The 15,178-nt window shown below is 55.2% G+C and overlaps 3 protein-coding genes across 3 annotated transcripts; 2 read left to right on the top strand and 1 right to left on the bottom strand.

Moving 5' to 3' along the window:
- The first annotated feature begins 1,246 nt into the window (after positions 1-1,246).
- Positions 1,247-1,954, top strand: BDP55DRAFT_671458 (uncharacterized protein). The gene has a single exon (XM_060575458.1). The coding sequence runs from the start codon at positions 1,348-1,350 to the stop codon at positions 1,594-1,596; it is 249 nt and encodes an 82-aa protein (XP_060426946.1). The 5' UTR covers positions 1,247-1,347; the 3' UTR covers positions 1,597-1,954.
- Positions 1,955-3,269: 1,315 nt separating this feature from the next.
- On the top strand, positions 3,270-6,953 carry BDP55DRAFT_730950 (uncharacterized protein; the record flags this gene model as incomplete). Its single annotated transcript, XM_060579765.1, has 2 exons — positions 3,270-3,287; positions 3,564-6,953. The coding sequence occupies 2 exons, from the start codon at positions 3,270-3,272 to the stop codon at positions 6,951-6,953; spliced, it is 3,408 nt and encodes a 1,135-aa protein (XP_060426945.1).
- A 2,749-nt stretch (positions 6,954-9,702) lies between these two features.
- BDP55DRAFT_516437 (uncharacterized protein) lies at positions 9,703-15,051 on the bottom strand (the record flags this gene model as incomplete). The annotated part of the gene is made up of 4 exons (XM_060567744.1): positions 9,703-13,254; positions 13,336-14,318; positions 14,369-14,456; positions 14,518-15,051. Coding segments are annotated over 4 exons (5,157 nt in total), but the record flags the coding sequence as incomplete, so codon positions are not given.
- Between the last annotated feature and the right edge of the window lie 127 nt (positions 15,052-15,178).

The raw sequence follows: 15,178 nt of genomic DNA, 5'->3' as shown, positions 1-15,178 counted from the left end.
TCAAGTGGCGAGGGTACTCTGTGAGCAGTGTAGAGTGCAGGTAGCATTTGTACGGATTAGAGCTGGACTGTTTTGGGTTGTTTGGAGAGGAGGGGCGGGCATGGAAGCAACAAAGAAGCATTGAGGCTTGAAGAGAGGCTGGACTCGAGTCAAGGGTGTTGCAGAGCGGGTTTGTTGAATATTCTGGGTGGCGGCTAGGTATAGTAATGGCATGTCGCAATGCTTCTTTGGGTATCCGTAACCGTACACTTGTTAATTTTTGGATTTGGAGTAGAGAGAATGTGGACGGGAGGATGAGAAGCGGAAGAGAAGCGGAACATGGCGGCTGGTTGGCGCTGCCTCACCATGCTGGAAGTTGCGTAGCGGGCAAGAAGAAGGAGAAGAAGGGGGAGGAGGAGGAACAAACGAGACGAGGACAAAGACAAGCAGCGGTCCGTTGCAGGAAGGATTCCGTCGGGGCAGTTGTAAGTTGTGACCACCAATATGGAGGCTAGGTGAAGCGTGGAAAGGTTTGCTCTTGTGCCAGGCCGTGTGCTCAGTCTGTCTTGTTGGCTGTCGGCTGTTGGCTGTTGCGGTGTGTTATCGACGGGTTGAGCGTGTTATTGCCCAGGTCAGCATGGGCAGGTTGTGACAAAAAGGAAAGAGAGTCGTAGACTACACTACAGACAGGTGCATGGTATTGTGTAAGTGATTAACGGTGGAATTAATTGTCGTATTATGTGTATAACATTGATGGCGGATGGATATTGAGGTACATGAGGCATGTACTGAACAAGGTGTGGAAAGCAAGTAGTTTAGTTTGTATCTATGTAAAAAGCATTGGAAGACTCCGTACCGGCATGCGGTGGGTGATATACATTCATTCTGAGGTACCTTAGGCAGGTTGGAAGGGTGGAAAGCAAGGAACGGTCCAATGGGTGGTGCAGGACATCACAGGCAGGTCCCCTGGGCGCGGCTTGCAGGTCCGTCATTTCAGCAGGGCAGCGACTGGCTAGCGACTGGCTCGGAGGGCTCAGCAGTCATCTCCTGCTGCTCCACGCGTCTACGGCTGGCTACCTTACTGGAAGGAGAGGGCCTCTTGGTGACCCACTCTCCGTCCCAGGTACCTTATGCACCTGCAAACATGGGTAATGCCCTGAGGGTGGATCCGTCTCTCCCTTGTACCTCAAGACACCTCAGCACTTTACAAGTTTACGCAGTAAGGTAACTAACTCACCTTGCTGCGAATAGTTAGCAGCCATCGACGCATCTCTGCTCCTGCGCAAAAGGTACTTTTCCCAGCCTGCCCTGTACCTCCATCTTGAGGTACCTTACCTCCACTTACCTGGCCGTACCGCCTGTACGTACATGGCAGCAGGTACCTTAGCGCAGGCATTGGCCCGCTTGCCATTCCCCATTCCCCCAATACTCCACTTCCTCTCATTCTCCCATCTTTCTCTCTTTCCTGTGTGTCTGTGCCTGCGCATCTGCCATTTCCTGCTTTTGTTTATGAAAAATTACAGTGGAAAAAAACAACCAAAAAAAAACCACAAGAAAAATAAGGCAGACAAGAGGGGAAAAGAAAGGAAAGTTAAGGGAAGGGTAAGAGAGCAGTAAACAACACACAAAAGACAGACCACAACTACAGCAACGCTCTCAAAACACATAATCAAAAAGGAATACAACAACTACTTCGTACGGATACAGACAGAGACAAGCCAAAGAGAAGACTTACTCGGTCGAATCTCTTGTCACCTTGTCTCCCCCCCTCTCCTCGGCTGCCCCCTCCACTTGTCCACCGTCCTGGCAAGCCTTGTCTGGGTCTCCAAATTCCCGATTCCTCCAAGACGATCCACGCCCACCCTGTTCGACCGTCAGGCTTCATTCAACACTAAGAAAGAGAAAGAGAGAGAGAGAGAGGGAAAGAGAGAAATCCCGTCCAGCACTCCAGTCGTCTCCAGCTCAGCTAGCCTGGTTCATCCCGGTCTTATCCTCTCTGGGAACGACAACCCTGCTCCTTCTTCTTATTCTTTTTGTTCTCCATTATCCGTACCGTACCGACCTATCCATCCCACCTCTATACTCGGTTTAGCTGCCAATTCCTCGACTTGTACTCTGCCATAGCACACAGAGACTGCTTTGTGCTCTTCTCTGCTCTGCATTTGCATTTGCATTGCTTTCCCTCACATCGTCCATTCCTCTTTGACCTCTCCCCGAACCTTGGACTTTTAGACCAACCCAGCACCGACCGGCATCAGCACCGACACCTTGACCTGGACCTTGACACCTGGTCCTGGACCTGGACCCGGACTTGGACCTTGACCATCCGAGAGAACGAATGAACCAACTCCCACGGACACCACACACCACACACACCACACACACCTCACCACACCAAAGTCGCCCACCCCGTCCACCCATCCATCCATCCATCCCGTCTCCAATTCCACCCACCTTGCTCTCCTCCTCACCCACTCGAGGAACTCGCCCTCACCTTACCTTAACCTACGTCTACCTACCTACCTGCCTGCCTACCGGGACGGAACCTTACTTCACCTCACCGTGTCCGGGTCTGGCTTGATCTGACCTCTACCGCGTTCATCCCGCTTGCGCGCTTCTTCCTCCTCCTCCCCTTCCTTTCTCTTCGGTCCCCCCAGCATCCTTTTTCCTTTCCATTCGCCTTCTATTGTGGTCTAACGGGGGATTTCCTTGGACCCATTGGCCGTATTAGTTGATCGTCCGAGGGCCAATCCGTCTGTGTGAGATCACGGTCGCTCAACTCGTGTGCGGTTCTTCTTTCGCCCTACCGATACAGCCCTTCCTCTGTCTCGGGCCTCACTCTCGCTGTTCAACTAGACAACTCACCTCACGTCCATCACCAGCTGAACTCGTTCGCCCACGGCCTTGTCTAGGATTCCTTTACTTCGATTCAACCTTGCGCCCCCGTTCTCTCCATCTTCTCTGTCTCTGTCTCTGTCTCTCTCTCTCTCTCTCTCTCTCTCTCTCTCTCTTTCTCTCCCTCTCCTGGAATCCGTCCTTCTCTGCCCGCCGAGACCGCGACACCGACATACACAACCCACGCCCACCTACTGCGAGCCACTCACCAACCCACCCACACCTCAAAACACCAAGACTCGACGCGCATTCCTCACCATACGACCCGAGAAATTGGCCCATATGTCTTGACGATGCTCACCACGTCTCTCGAGAGCATCCACGACTCTTTCGCCCGCATGCCCGTCTTGGGCCTCGTAGCTTGGTTCTCCCGTGTCGAATAAGGCTCTGCAATCATGCAGACCGTTCCCAGTGTAAGTTGGATTGCCTTCATGCTTGCTTACTAGCCTTTGCCATCCACCCCGACAGGCATCCCCCCAACACCTGCTTGGATCACAACCACCGGATACTGTGTTGCGCATGCTTTCTTCTCCCGTAGACACACCAATTCCCGTCCTATATGGGTCTTCCTCATTTCCCATTATACTCCTCCATTCCCATACCTCACATCTCAGCACCGGTGTCCCTGATATCTTGCCCTTCTTTGCCTGGTTCATCCCATCTTTCCTGCTGACTCGTCGCCTCATTAGCTCGTGGGAACTGGCACTGCCGTTGCTGCAGCGGCTGTAGGTCTAGTGTTTGCTCATCCCGACGATTCGAGTTCCACACAGTCTTCTTCCAACAGGAGGATACTAGTCTCAGACCAAGACATTCCTCCGAATCATCGACTGAGCAGCCCTCCCGTCTCCTCCTCGCGGCCCGGCACCAGTTCTGTTGCCCAGTTGCCGACCCTCGACAGCGACGCACGCTACACGGCACTTCCCACCCACTTCTCCTTTACCTCGAACTCGAACTCGAATTCAACCCCGAACGACGCCCCGGCCGAACCCTCTGCGCGCCCCCGCCGTCCTCTCAGCTCCCACTTCAACTTTGCGCCTTCCATATTGCACAGTCGGAGAGCGTCCTACGTGAAGCAGGGAGACCAAGCTGCGCCCTCGGTCAATGAGGATACGAGAGACTCTGTTTCCTCCAGTGGGTCCTGGATGAGACGCCTGTCACTAAGGCCTTTGTCACAACACGGAAGCATCAGGTCTAGTTTGGGTTTCGATAACCAGTCTGTCGCTTTCTCCCACGGTTCCGCCGCTCCGATCCTGTCGCCTACCGGTTCTATTCCTCCGCCGTTGCCTCCGAATAAACTGGTGAAGCGCCCGCCCTCGGCACACCAGAATGGTCCTGTAATGCGACGTCGCTCCAGGACACACCTTCCCAGCCTCCGCCGACCAGCGACGAGCCACCAAAGATCTGCCACTCTGCACCAGATCACTTACGACGGAAATTACATCGAGCCCATTGCAGAACCAAAGTTCTCCTTTGACCAGTACCTCCAGGAAGCAGGAGAAGGCCCCGTGCCACCGCGACCCGAAGGCGATTCGCACTTGCAAAAAACAAAATCAACAACCAAGTGGACCTCTTTTTTCCACAATCGCAGAGCAAATGTCATTGCACGGAGCGTGCCTGACCGTTTAATTGACAGGAGCCCCAGCACCCGATCGGCGACAACAAAACGCATACTTGTACCCGACAGCCAAAAACAGGATATTTATTTGATTAGGAGTGGCATGTTGGGAGACTCGGTCGCGCCCGTTGAAGAAGCCCTGGTTCTTGTCGAGGATCCGCCAGTCGTCGACGACACACCCGAGGAAGTCCACAGTGAGAAGGAAAAGGAAACCGATACAGAAACGCAAGAAGACAACACTCCGTCAACACCAGAAGATACACCGACAAAACGCACACATCGATCGCTTACAATGCATTTCAACTCCCCAAACTGGATGCCAAGGGCGGGCAGCCTTCGACGAACAAAACGCGGGGCGGGATCTAAAGGTGGTGGGAACAAGCGGCATGTGTCTGCGCCTACGACGGCATCCCCCGGCCAGGCGCAAGCGCAAGACAACAACCTTACTGCGCCTGCAGATGAGTCTCAAACGTCGCCAAAGCATCACCCTGCCGCCAGCCTGGACCCCACAACGAATGCGCACCTCAGAACACGCAGTCGCAACTCTTCTTCGCCCTTGCCGCCGCTTTCACGTCTTTCCAGCTTCAACGTCGACGTTTCTAGACTTGGCTCCTCATCGGGAGGCGTAACTCCATCTCCCCGCTCAATACACCCTTCTGGCAGTTCCCAGGGCTCGGCAGCGCTAGCTGCGTACAATCGCAGCGCCACGACGGATCGCAGTTCGACCATGAACAGTTCCGATTTCGATGCTAGATTTATTTCTGGCGACGATTATGATACGGATTTACAGAGCGATACCGTCTTTGACTCGTTGCGAACTGCCGAATCCGACCGCAATCGGGCAGCGGAAACCCCACTCGACCACATGTTTGATGAGTCGCCCCCAAGCACCGCTGGTCACTCCAAGGCCAAGAGGCTGTCCATCCAGGAAATGCTCAGTCACTCATGGGATGCGAATGAGAGAATCATGGAAGAAGACGAAAACATGCCGACACCGGTGCGTGTTCACCATGAACCTAGAATTCGCACCGATTCAGATACCATGGCACCGCGCTACAGCCTGGAACGGCCTTCGAATGAGTACTCGCTCGGCAGCAAGGACCTTGGTCGCCTGTCCATCGAAGACGATTTCGATGAAGATTGGGCACGCGACGAAGACGAAATGGCCTACAGCAACCAGCTCTCGCCTCCTAGCTCGATGAACTCGCGTGGCGTCAGCCCTAATTTGCGCATGGCGCTTGCCAACATTAGTGGTAACGGCAACGCCGATGCAACGCACGACCCTAGCGAGAGGCCGAGAAGTAACATATTTGACTGGAGTGAACCTACCCAAGAGAAACCCGACCTGGGTAGCTCTTTCCGACCCAAGACCGCCTATGGAAAGCAAGAACTCGATCTCAGAGGTGGTCGTGCCGCCATCCGGATGCGACCTTCGGCGATGCACGTCCGTAGCCAGAGTGTGCCAGTGGTCCACGATCCTACAGACAGAGGACCAGTGAATCCCAAATTCGGCACCTGGGGCCTGAGTAGCAAGACTGTCAGCGAGGACTGGGACGACGACTTTGAGTTTGGTGGCAACGAGAGCGAAGACAAGGAAACCGAAAACGCGTTTGCCATGGTCGTTCCCGCCTCCATTCAAGCGTCACAGCCTAGTCTCAAGCAGCATTCTGGTCACATCAGAGAGCTCTCGTTGCTCGTCAACGACCTGAAGCGTTTGTGTCGCCATGGTCGAGATCTGGATATGCTCGGCGGCTCCAACGCCGGTCTCTGGGAGGAAGCCGAGGGCATCATCGCACTCGCGTCACCCGACGAAGATGAGTTGGAGGGCATGGACGTGGACTCGTCTTCCATCATGAGCGGATTCGACGCCGCGTCGCCTGACCCCATCGAGAAGGAAGATCCCTTCGATGAGGTACACGAGATCAACGTTTCCAAAACAGCCGTCATTCGTGAACGCCCCGCTGGTCGTAGACGTTCGGTCTTCTCTCCAGACGACGACATTTTTGGCGGAAACAGCCCCGCTCCCGATGAGCTTCCTCCGCCGCGACCGAGAACGCCGGAGAATAACATCAACATGGGTGGCCACGACGTTACCGATATTGTCAGATCTGTCCTGGACGCCATGCAACAACGATCCGTCTCTGACGCCGCCGCCCGCGATGATAAGTTGCACTTTGGCACCAACAGCCTCAAGGCTCTCGTCAAACGCGCAGGCGATCTCCGGGACATTTTATCAGAGGTTATACGCCGCGCAGACCAACTTACATCGAGCCCTGCCAGGACACCCCGGCAGCATAACGATAGCCCAGCCTTCACACGGGTCTTCACCCCAGATCCGTCCCCGTCCAGCCCGCCAAAGAAGTTGCCTCACAGTAGAAGCGCAAACTCTGCACTTGGCCGTGGATCAGTTGACGCCTCACCGTCGAGCGGCTTACAAAGAATGCAAATGATGACGGTCAGCTGAGATGGGGCAAGAGATGTTGGGTTACAGCATCAGAAGCCTTGATGGCGCGACGGCTTGTCCGTCCTTCTTGGGCTACAACAGCCCTGTACATGTACGAACATTGTTGGTTTTCTTGTCTGCATAGCGACGGGTTTGGGGGGGTTTTAAGTTGGGGGTATTCTTTTTGTCCCTTTTTCTTCACTCGATGCCACATCCGACACAAAAGACAGTCCCGGCACTTCTTTCGACTCGATCGACTCGGCCGAATCGAGCGAGCCGCAATTTTTCTATACTGCGACATCTGTGGCTGGCTGGAAACAAGCCTTGTAGACAGATACATTCGAGCGTCTTCAGCTCGGTTTCCCTAACGGTTCTTTATTATTTTCTTACCAACGAGAGAAGGCTTATGACGACGTAATCATGTACGATTTCGCTAGGCAAGTCCTCAGGCCCAGGTTTAATGGATTACCAGGGCAGGACAAGCACCCTCTGGCGATGGAAGGGGTGGATGACGAATGGGGAATGCGAACGAAGACAAAAAAAAGGGCAAGGAAATGAAAGAGGGAATGGAATTTGGAATCAAGCATCGCACACGACACGTGGTCCACAATTGCGAAGATGGGCCATGTGCCAGAGCAGATATCTACCTCGTTTAGAGACCTAGTAGTACTCTTTCAGCTAGTTCTTGCAGTGGCATTATGCCATAGGGTAGACGAAGAGGAACAAAACAAACAGACAGGATCAGGTCATTGGTCGACCTATTGCTTATATCATGGCTCTTTTTTTTTTTTTTTCATTCTCCTTTTTCGATGTTTCTCGCACACGGTGGTTTCATTGTTTGCCCCCACTACTGCATTTCATGATCACGAGACTACAATAAGTGTATACTTCTCCTCTCGGCCAGGTACACCATGTCTTTCTAACCTGTTCCGGGGAGGCATTTCAACGCCAGGCAACGACGACCCCGCATCGCTCTATTCTCTTTCGCATTCAACCCAGATGGGCGATTCCTTCTTTACACGCGCTCGCAAAACAAAGTTCAGAGGACATAACGACGACAGGAATAGGAACATGGGATTACGACTTGGCTTAAAAATAATGTGAGGGATGAATACCTGGGCTTTTTTTCCAAAATAGGGAAAACAGGGGGTCCGGGTGGGCATCTCTGGGGTGAGTAAGGTCTTGTTGCTTTTCTTATATAAATGATGATGACGATGATGACGGAGCATCGGAGGGATAATGAGCGTTGAGAAGATGGGAGATGTGTAACATGGGTTGAAGTGAATAACATCAAGTTTCTCTGTATATCTTGGGGATCAGATTTCCTCCTTCGTTTTGAATGAACACGGCTGAGAGTAAAGTTGTTGATGTGTGACAGACGAGCTTTCCCCCCGAATGTAGCTCGAGATGTTTACGAGGAGAAGGGTATGAATGGCCCCGCCCCATTCACATCCAAGCTGGCATCCAAAGCTGACATGTCAGAGTTGAAGAATAGATGGCATCTTGCCATCCATGTAGCATACTCTGTTCCTGCCTACTAGCATTTCTTCTTCTGTAGTGCGAGGCCTCCTTCCGACTCTTGAGCAGGTGATATTAGTCTCAAGGGGAAGGGCGCAAGTTATTCTAGGGATAAGGGGGTTTACAGAACAAAACATGGCAACCAGAACACACAGTTCGTCCTGGAAGAAGGGAATTTGATAATACTTGAAGCTTTTTTTTTTTTTTTTTGGCTACTAGAAAAAGAAAACGATACACTGTTTGAGTGTGGGTGTGACTTTGAAAGTCAACGGGGGTAAAAGGAAGGGAATTTCCCACAACCTCGAGAAACAAAAACGCTATGGTAAAGGGACCACTGATTTTCTTCGTACATCGTCAACCGAATTTCTTTCCCTTCATCATCTCTGATCTGTAATCCTAGGGACTTCTTTTCCAGTCTTTGTCCGTCACAACCATTCATCTCTCACCCAAACTGGATAATCAGCTCTTCCTCCACAGACTGTTGAGCAACATCCCCCTCCTCCGCAATCCAGTACCGTCCACCGCCCAAAGGCGTAACGTTCCTGCTCCTCAACTCGGCGCCGTAGATGTCGTTCCACATGGCCTGTCCCGCAAAGCTGACGAGGCCAAACGTGGACGGGTCGGTGCTCGTGGGCCCGTTCTTGGCGCGCTTGATGCGCAGGCGGCGGGATTCAGGGTCCTCGGGCTGCATGGGCGTGGTGTCGTGCGCGTGGCGGCGGGGCTTGGTGGGCGGGATCCACATGATGCCCGTGTCTTTGGGGATCGTGACGACGGGGGCGGCCCAGAGGGGCTTGGTAGAAGGAGCAGCCGGGGCGGTGGCGGCAGCGGCAGCGAAGAAGATTGGGTTTGCGAGGGCGGGGTCGCATACGGTTGTTGTCGTCACGGAGCCTGCGAGGGCCGGGTGAGATGTCGCTGCGTTGAAGGAGGATGAGACGACGGCGCGGTTGAGAGCCTCTGCCCACTCTGACGGGGTGGACGCCTTGCGGACGAGACGAGGGGCGGGGATGGCGCCGATGGCCTCGTGTAGAGCGGCTTCCCACTGCGCTGATGTCGCTGTTGTTCGGCGAAGGGGCTCAGGCTGGGTAGAGGGCTGTGGCTGGGCCGCAGACATTTGGGACTTGAGGGAATCCCACCACGTGGGCTGCTTGACGGGGACGTCGGGGAGCGGCTCAAAGTCCGACACGGCTTCCTCGTCATCGGACCTTGTTGATGCGGTATCCAGGGACGGCGTGGAGCGGCCGGATGAGGCGCGGGAGCTGGGTCTCGCGACGGCGAGGGACATCCAGTCCTCGACGCGGGTCTCTGCCGGCGTGGGGGCCCAGAGGCTGAACGACTCGAGCTGGGGAAGCTCCTCGGACGTCATGCGCGCGGCGGAAGGCATGCCGAGGCCAACGGGGAGAGCAGAGGTTGTCCTGAAGCACGCGCGCTTGTGGCTGGGGTTGAACAGGCCAGTGGGCTCGGTGTAGACGACCGCGGGCCGGGCAGCCCACATGGTCGTCGCCGTCTTATTCTTGCGCTGCTGCGGCTTGCTCCAGAGGGGGGTGTTTGACTTGGCCACCTTTTGCTTCTTCGCGGGTGCGGTCCAGAGAGAAGTGCTGTAGATGACGGCGGGCTCTGGAAGACGCTCGCGGACGCGGGCAGGGGCGCTCATCTTGTCGAGGTAGCTTCCCCAGACGCGGGCATCGGGTTGCGGAAGACCTGTTGAGGTGCGGCGGCTGATGAACTGCTTTGGCTTGGGTGCCCAAAGAAGAGAGACATGTTCCGGCGAGGAGGGGAGCTCCTCGGCGGCGATGGTGATGACCATGGAGTCGTGCTTGGTGTCGTCGTCGCCCTCGGCTGTCTTTTCCTCCTCAGAGTCTTCGTACTCTGATTGAGAGCGCTCAGAGATGTACTCCTCGGCGAAGGACTCTGGGCGGTATGTGATGGGCTGAGGGAGCAGGCTGTTCTTGGATGGCACCTGGTCCGACTGGAGGAGACTGGCGATTTCCCAGAGGGTGGTCTCGTCGAAGCCGTCGTCACTGTCGTCGTCCTCTCCAATATCAGAGACTTCGTCGTCACCTTCTTCCTCGTCGTCGTAGTCGTCAAAGAAGGAAGAGGAGTATTCTTGAGCTTCGAGTTGCTTTGCGCGAGCTTCTAATGCGGCACGTACTGCAGGTCCACCAGTTGACATAGTACCGGGCATAGCCATAAACATATGACTTGGCCCACGCGGTTGGACGGTGGCGGTGTCCGACTTCTCGCCCCAGGGGAACTGGAAGATACCGAGCGTACCTCTCTTATCAGGAAGGGGTTGCGGGCTCTCAAGAATGTCGGGCAACAGTGTGACACGCTTGCTACGTCTTGGTGGACGTTGGGTCAGGGGACGCTGGGGCTGTTGGAAGTTGTCCTTGACGGGCTCAGGGCTCCAAGAAACACGCCAAAGTCCGGAGGTGGGCCGTAGCTTTTTAGCAGCAGTGTGATCGGGCTGCCAAAGTTGCGAGCTCACGATATTTAGGGGATCGGAGACCTTGCGTGTCGCAGGGCGAACGGAGATACCAGGTAAGGTGTCGCTTGGGTGGGAAGTAACTTTAGTCGCGACGCCATGGTTTGCGGGAGGAGCCCAAAGCAGCGGTAGTTCGCGCTCAAAATAAACTGGCGAGTCGGATTTCCACAGACATTCCGGGGGTGCGGGAGCTCGCTCGTTCGGCATGAGCCTCGCGAGTATCTGAGCGTTGACACCGTCACCGCCGTCGGACTCCTCGTCGGTGTCCGGTGGGGTAGGACTGCCCAGCTGCAACGCCGCAGCAGTCGCACTCAAGGGCGCTTTTGAGACAGACAAGAAATTGAGATTTCGTTTTGCCAATAGTTCGGAAGCGTTCTCCATATATTCCATTTGAGCATCCGCAAGTCGCTGTTGCCAGAGACTGGTGCGATTGTTGTTGGTGCCGTCAGAAGAGAGGGAAGAGGCGCTTAGCGTTCCCAGATCTTCAGACGACGACTTGCTCATGCTGCCCATCCGAGCGCGGCGGGAATTGCGTCGGTCTAACGCGATGTTATTGCGCTGGGGGATCTCTTGGAGCGACTCGTCAATCTGGGCAAGGCTTCGCGAATTGACAATTGAAGATTCGTGTTGCGAGTTGCGGACGGAAGTCGTCCCAACTGTCGACATGGAGTCCCGGCTGAGGCCATGCTGCATCTCGTGCCATTGGTTCTCTTGCTGGCCCATTTCGGCCTCCAAAGACTCTAGAAGACGAATCCTCTGTCCCTGGCTCTCGTACGAGTCTCGGCTCGGCTGTTCCAGTTTCTTGAGTTGCGCTTGTATCATCTCGTACGCATGCTGCGGCGACTCCAATGGAGACGGTTCCGCCGCGTGCATCACGATCGCATTCTTCTTGACGGGAGACCTGAGCTGGAGAGCCCTTGGAGGAGGCTGTCTGCGCGACTGCACTGGCTCTTTGCGCTCTGTGAATGTGATGCTCTCATCGCCAATGCGGCGATGCCAGCGAGCGCCTCTGTTTGAGAGGCTCACCTCTGGAAGGTCGACAGGGCTTTCGCGGGCCTCTTGCGGGGCTTCCACGTCTCTCTCGTGCTCAACAGATGCGTCAAGCATGATTGTCATAACCTCCTTGCCGTCATTGTGGCTGATCATAGACAAATCGCGCGGCTGGATCCACGTCGGCTTCGGCATGTGCGTAGCCTCTTGGATGTTCACCGGTGCGACGGGTGAGTGGATGGATCCCCAGTTTGTCGTGGTCTCTTCATCGCGAGTCCTGACCGTCCTCGTCTCGCTGAACTCGGAGAGACTAGGGTTGCGGACCGGAATGACAGGTGATGATTGGCGCTTTGCTCCATCGTATGCTCGCTTGATCTCTGCGGTGTCGTTGACAGGTAACGCAGGAATCCAAGAGTCGTGCTCATCAGGTCTTCCAGTAATGATGGAGGTATCAACGCTGAATTTGGACGTGTTACGGGGCATATCTGGCCTGACTGACTCTTCGATATCGAGAATACTTTGAGTTCGGATGGATGTCTTGGTCGAGCGATCGGACTGCTTGGAGCGGTCCTGGCTGCTTCCCGAATCCCATGCATCTCTTTCGTCGCCGCCCGAAATGCTCGCAGGCTTGAAGGCCAAAGGTACCATGGGCATCTCAGGAACAGGAGTCCTGGGCTGAACGCCTGACTCAGAGTTTCCAAGACCTCCAGGGAAGAAAAGGTCCATCTTCTCGTCGAAAGTCATGCTCTTGGTGTCATTTGGCAGCGCGCGTACAGGATGGTTACCGGCGCTCTTCGGTGGTGGCGGCAAAGGCGGCAGTTGAGTCGGGCTTCCGGGATTCGACAGCAGAATAGATTTCCTGCTCATGATGGAACCACCTGACTTGCTCCTCCTGTGATTGGGGGAGTTCTCCGCTGGGAAGATTTGACGGTCCTTGCCCTGCTGTCTCGGGATCGGGCGAGGTCTATGAACGACGGATCCGGATGACTTGAGCCCTGGCCCAGGAGAGATAAGAGGCGTCTTCGCAGCCTGGCTCGAAGCTCCCTCAATGATGCTTTGCACTGCTGTCGGGTCGTTGTACTGGATCTTGTTCACGAACATGACAGTCTGCTCTTGTTGGACCGCGTCCTTGGGCAAAGGCCTCATAGCCATAGCCCTCGGGTTTGACGGCAAACCACCTGTCGGCCTTCGCTGCAGACTGCTGCCACCGGGCGTCTTGGGCGAAAGAGGCTTTTGCCTGGAAGGACGAATTGTCGGGTCAACAGCGGTCTGGATGGGCCAGGTGGGTGGCAGGTCCGGCTTCTTGGTGGGTGACATCAAGCGAGCGGCGCTCTTGGGCGGAGGCGGAGGGACCAGGCCAAGGGGCGGTGACGCAATCGTAAATTCGGTCGCGGTAGAGGATTTCTGGCTCACGGAACGATCGAGGGTCTTTTGCGTTTTCACGCTCATAGCCCTCTCCACGGTGCGTTGGCTAGCCGATCTTTCTATCGTCTCGAAGGGGCTCAGGGGCCTTTCCGGCCGTTGCGGACGAGGCGGAGAGATGCTGCTGACAGGTGCGGTTTGCGGGGGCGTGGCCGGTCTCTTCTCGTTCTCCAGCTCCTGGAGGGTCTCTGGCATCTGCCTAGGCGATCTGCGTCTGATTTCCTCCACGCCGGGAGAAAGCTGGGCGGACGAAGTCGTTGCGGGAGGGTTCGACATGAGCCCAACCGACCTGAGTTGCTGCGGTTCCGCGGGAGGCGATTTCAGACCGATTTCCTTCCTCTTGCCACTCTGAGCACGCTTGAGAGCCTCTTCCGGAGTAATCGCTGGGGGCTTAGGAGCCGGGCGCTGCGCGTTGAAACTCGAGTTCCTTTGCATCGAGGTCATGTCGTTGCCTCTCTTCTCCCTATCGTTCTTGGCAGCCGTGGCTAGATCGATGGTGGCGATCTTACTCAGTGGATTTTGCTCTCCGCTGTCCTGGAGGATTGGGTTGGAAATGGCGTTCTTGATGTTCGAGCCTGGTCCAATCTTGTCAAAGATACTCCGTCCCTTCATGATGTTAGGCCTTGCGTCCATGCTCCTGCTTTGTCTGGGAGGAGCCGTCTGGGCCCGAATCGGTGGGAAGAGCTGGCCCTGCACGGGAACACCGCCAACACCAGTCGACGCCTGACCCGGGGCGATGCTAGGCATGGTAGGCAGAGCGCCGCCACCTCCACCAAAATCAACAGGCTGGTTGAATGTCGTGACAGTCGTAATCGTGCCTCCTTTGAGGTCCTCATATCGCGACGGCGGATAGTCGGTATCTGAAGTTGAGATGTCTCTGCTGGAGCTGATGTTACGCGGGGACTGGGCATCCGGGTGAACTTCTTGCTTTTGGCGAGGGGGCAGCAAGATTCCGAGATAGCGTGTAAGGATGCCTGGGAAGTGTTAGCAGAATTGGCGCAGCGAGTCGAGGCTTCCCACGTACTGAGAAGGATTGACAGGCCAGTGGCAGGGAGAGCAGTTCTGAAGATCAGCTCAATAGTGTCTATTCCCAGAAGCATTGGGATACTGGTCTACCAAGATTTCACGTGGTCAGTACTATAATATACCAAAGCAATAGCATGCAGAACATACCGCCGTCCAGAGGGCGAGGGCGCCAATGGTCCAGAAGATGGCCTTCTTCACTTGCACGCTCGTGATGCCAATCGAGTTGGCTCTAAAGGCGAGGGCGGCAATCACGGCGAAGTCTGTGACCATGACGATGGCACCGATAGCCAAAAGATCATTCCTGGCAACGCAGACGGTGGCAATCTGAGCCTTCTGGAATCCAACAAAGACGGCGCCCAAAATAAATCGCACGCCGAGGACTGCCTGGTAGACCATGGCGCTCGCCGGCGCTCTCGCGTTCGCGTTGATAGCCCATAGTAGAAACTGCTCGATGGCGAATCGGGCGACTTGATCGAAGATTGTAGTAAAAATTACGGCGACTTGGCATCCGGCAGTCGAGGTTGGATCGAGAGTGAGGCCGGTGAAGTCTATTTGAGCCCACAGGGCGGATGATACAAGGAATGTGATGAGGACCAGCCTCAGGCCGTCCCGAAAGATCTTTGAGCCATGGCCCTTTGCTAAAGGAAAGACGGCGGGGGTCGCGGCTTGGATGACGATTCCACTGTTTGCCAGAATAGTTAGCGCAAATGTTCTCCCTCCGTTTTCACGGTTTCCTCCTCTCTTCCGTTGTCTCCCATGGCCTCGTGATCATTTCCTCCATGCCTCTTCTCCACCTCGAGGCTCCCAG

Source organism: Colletotrichum godetiae, assembly GCF_030913485.1.
Source record: "Colletotrichum godetiae strain CBS 193.32 chromosome Unknown BDP55scaffold_34, whole genome shotgun sequence".
NCBI lineage: Eukaryota > Fungi > Ascomycota > Sordariomycetes > Glomerellales > Glomerellaceae > Colletotrichum > Colletotrichum godetiae.
The sequence above is the reverse complement of the archived record's forward strand: the minus strand, read 5'-3'. Positions and strand labels throughout refer to the sequence as shown.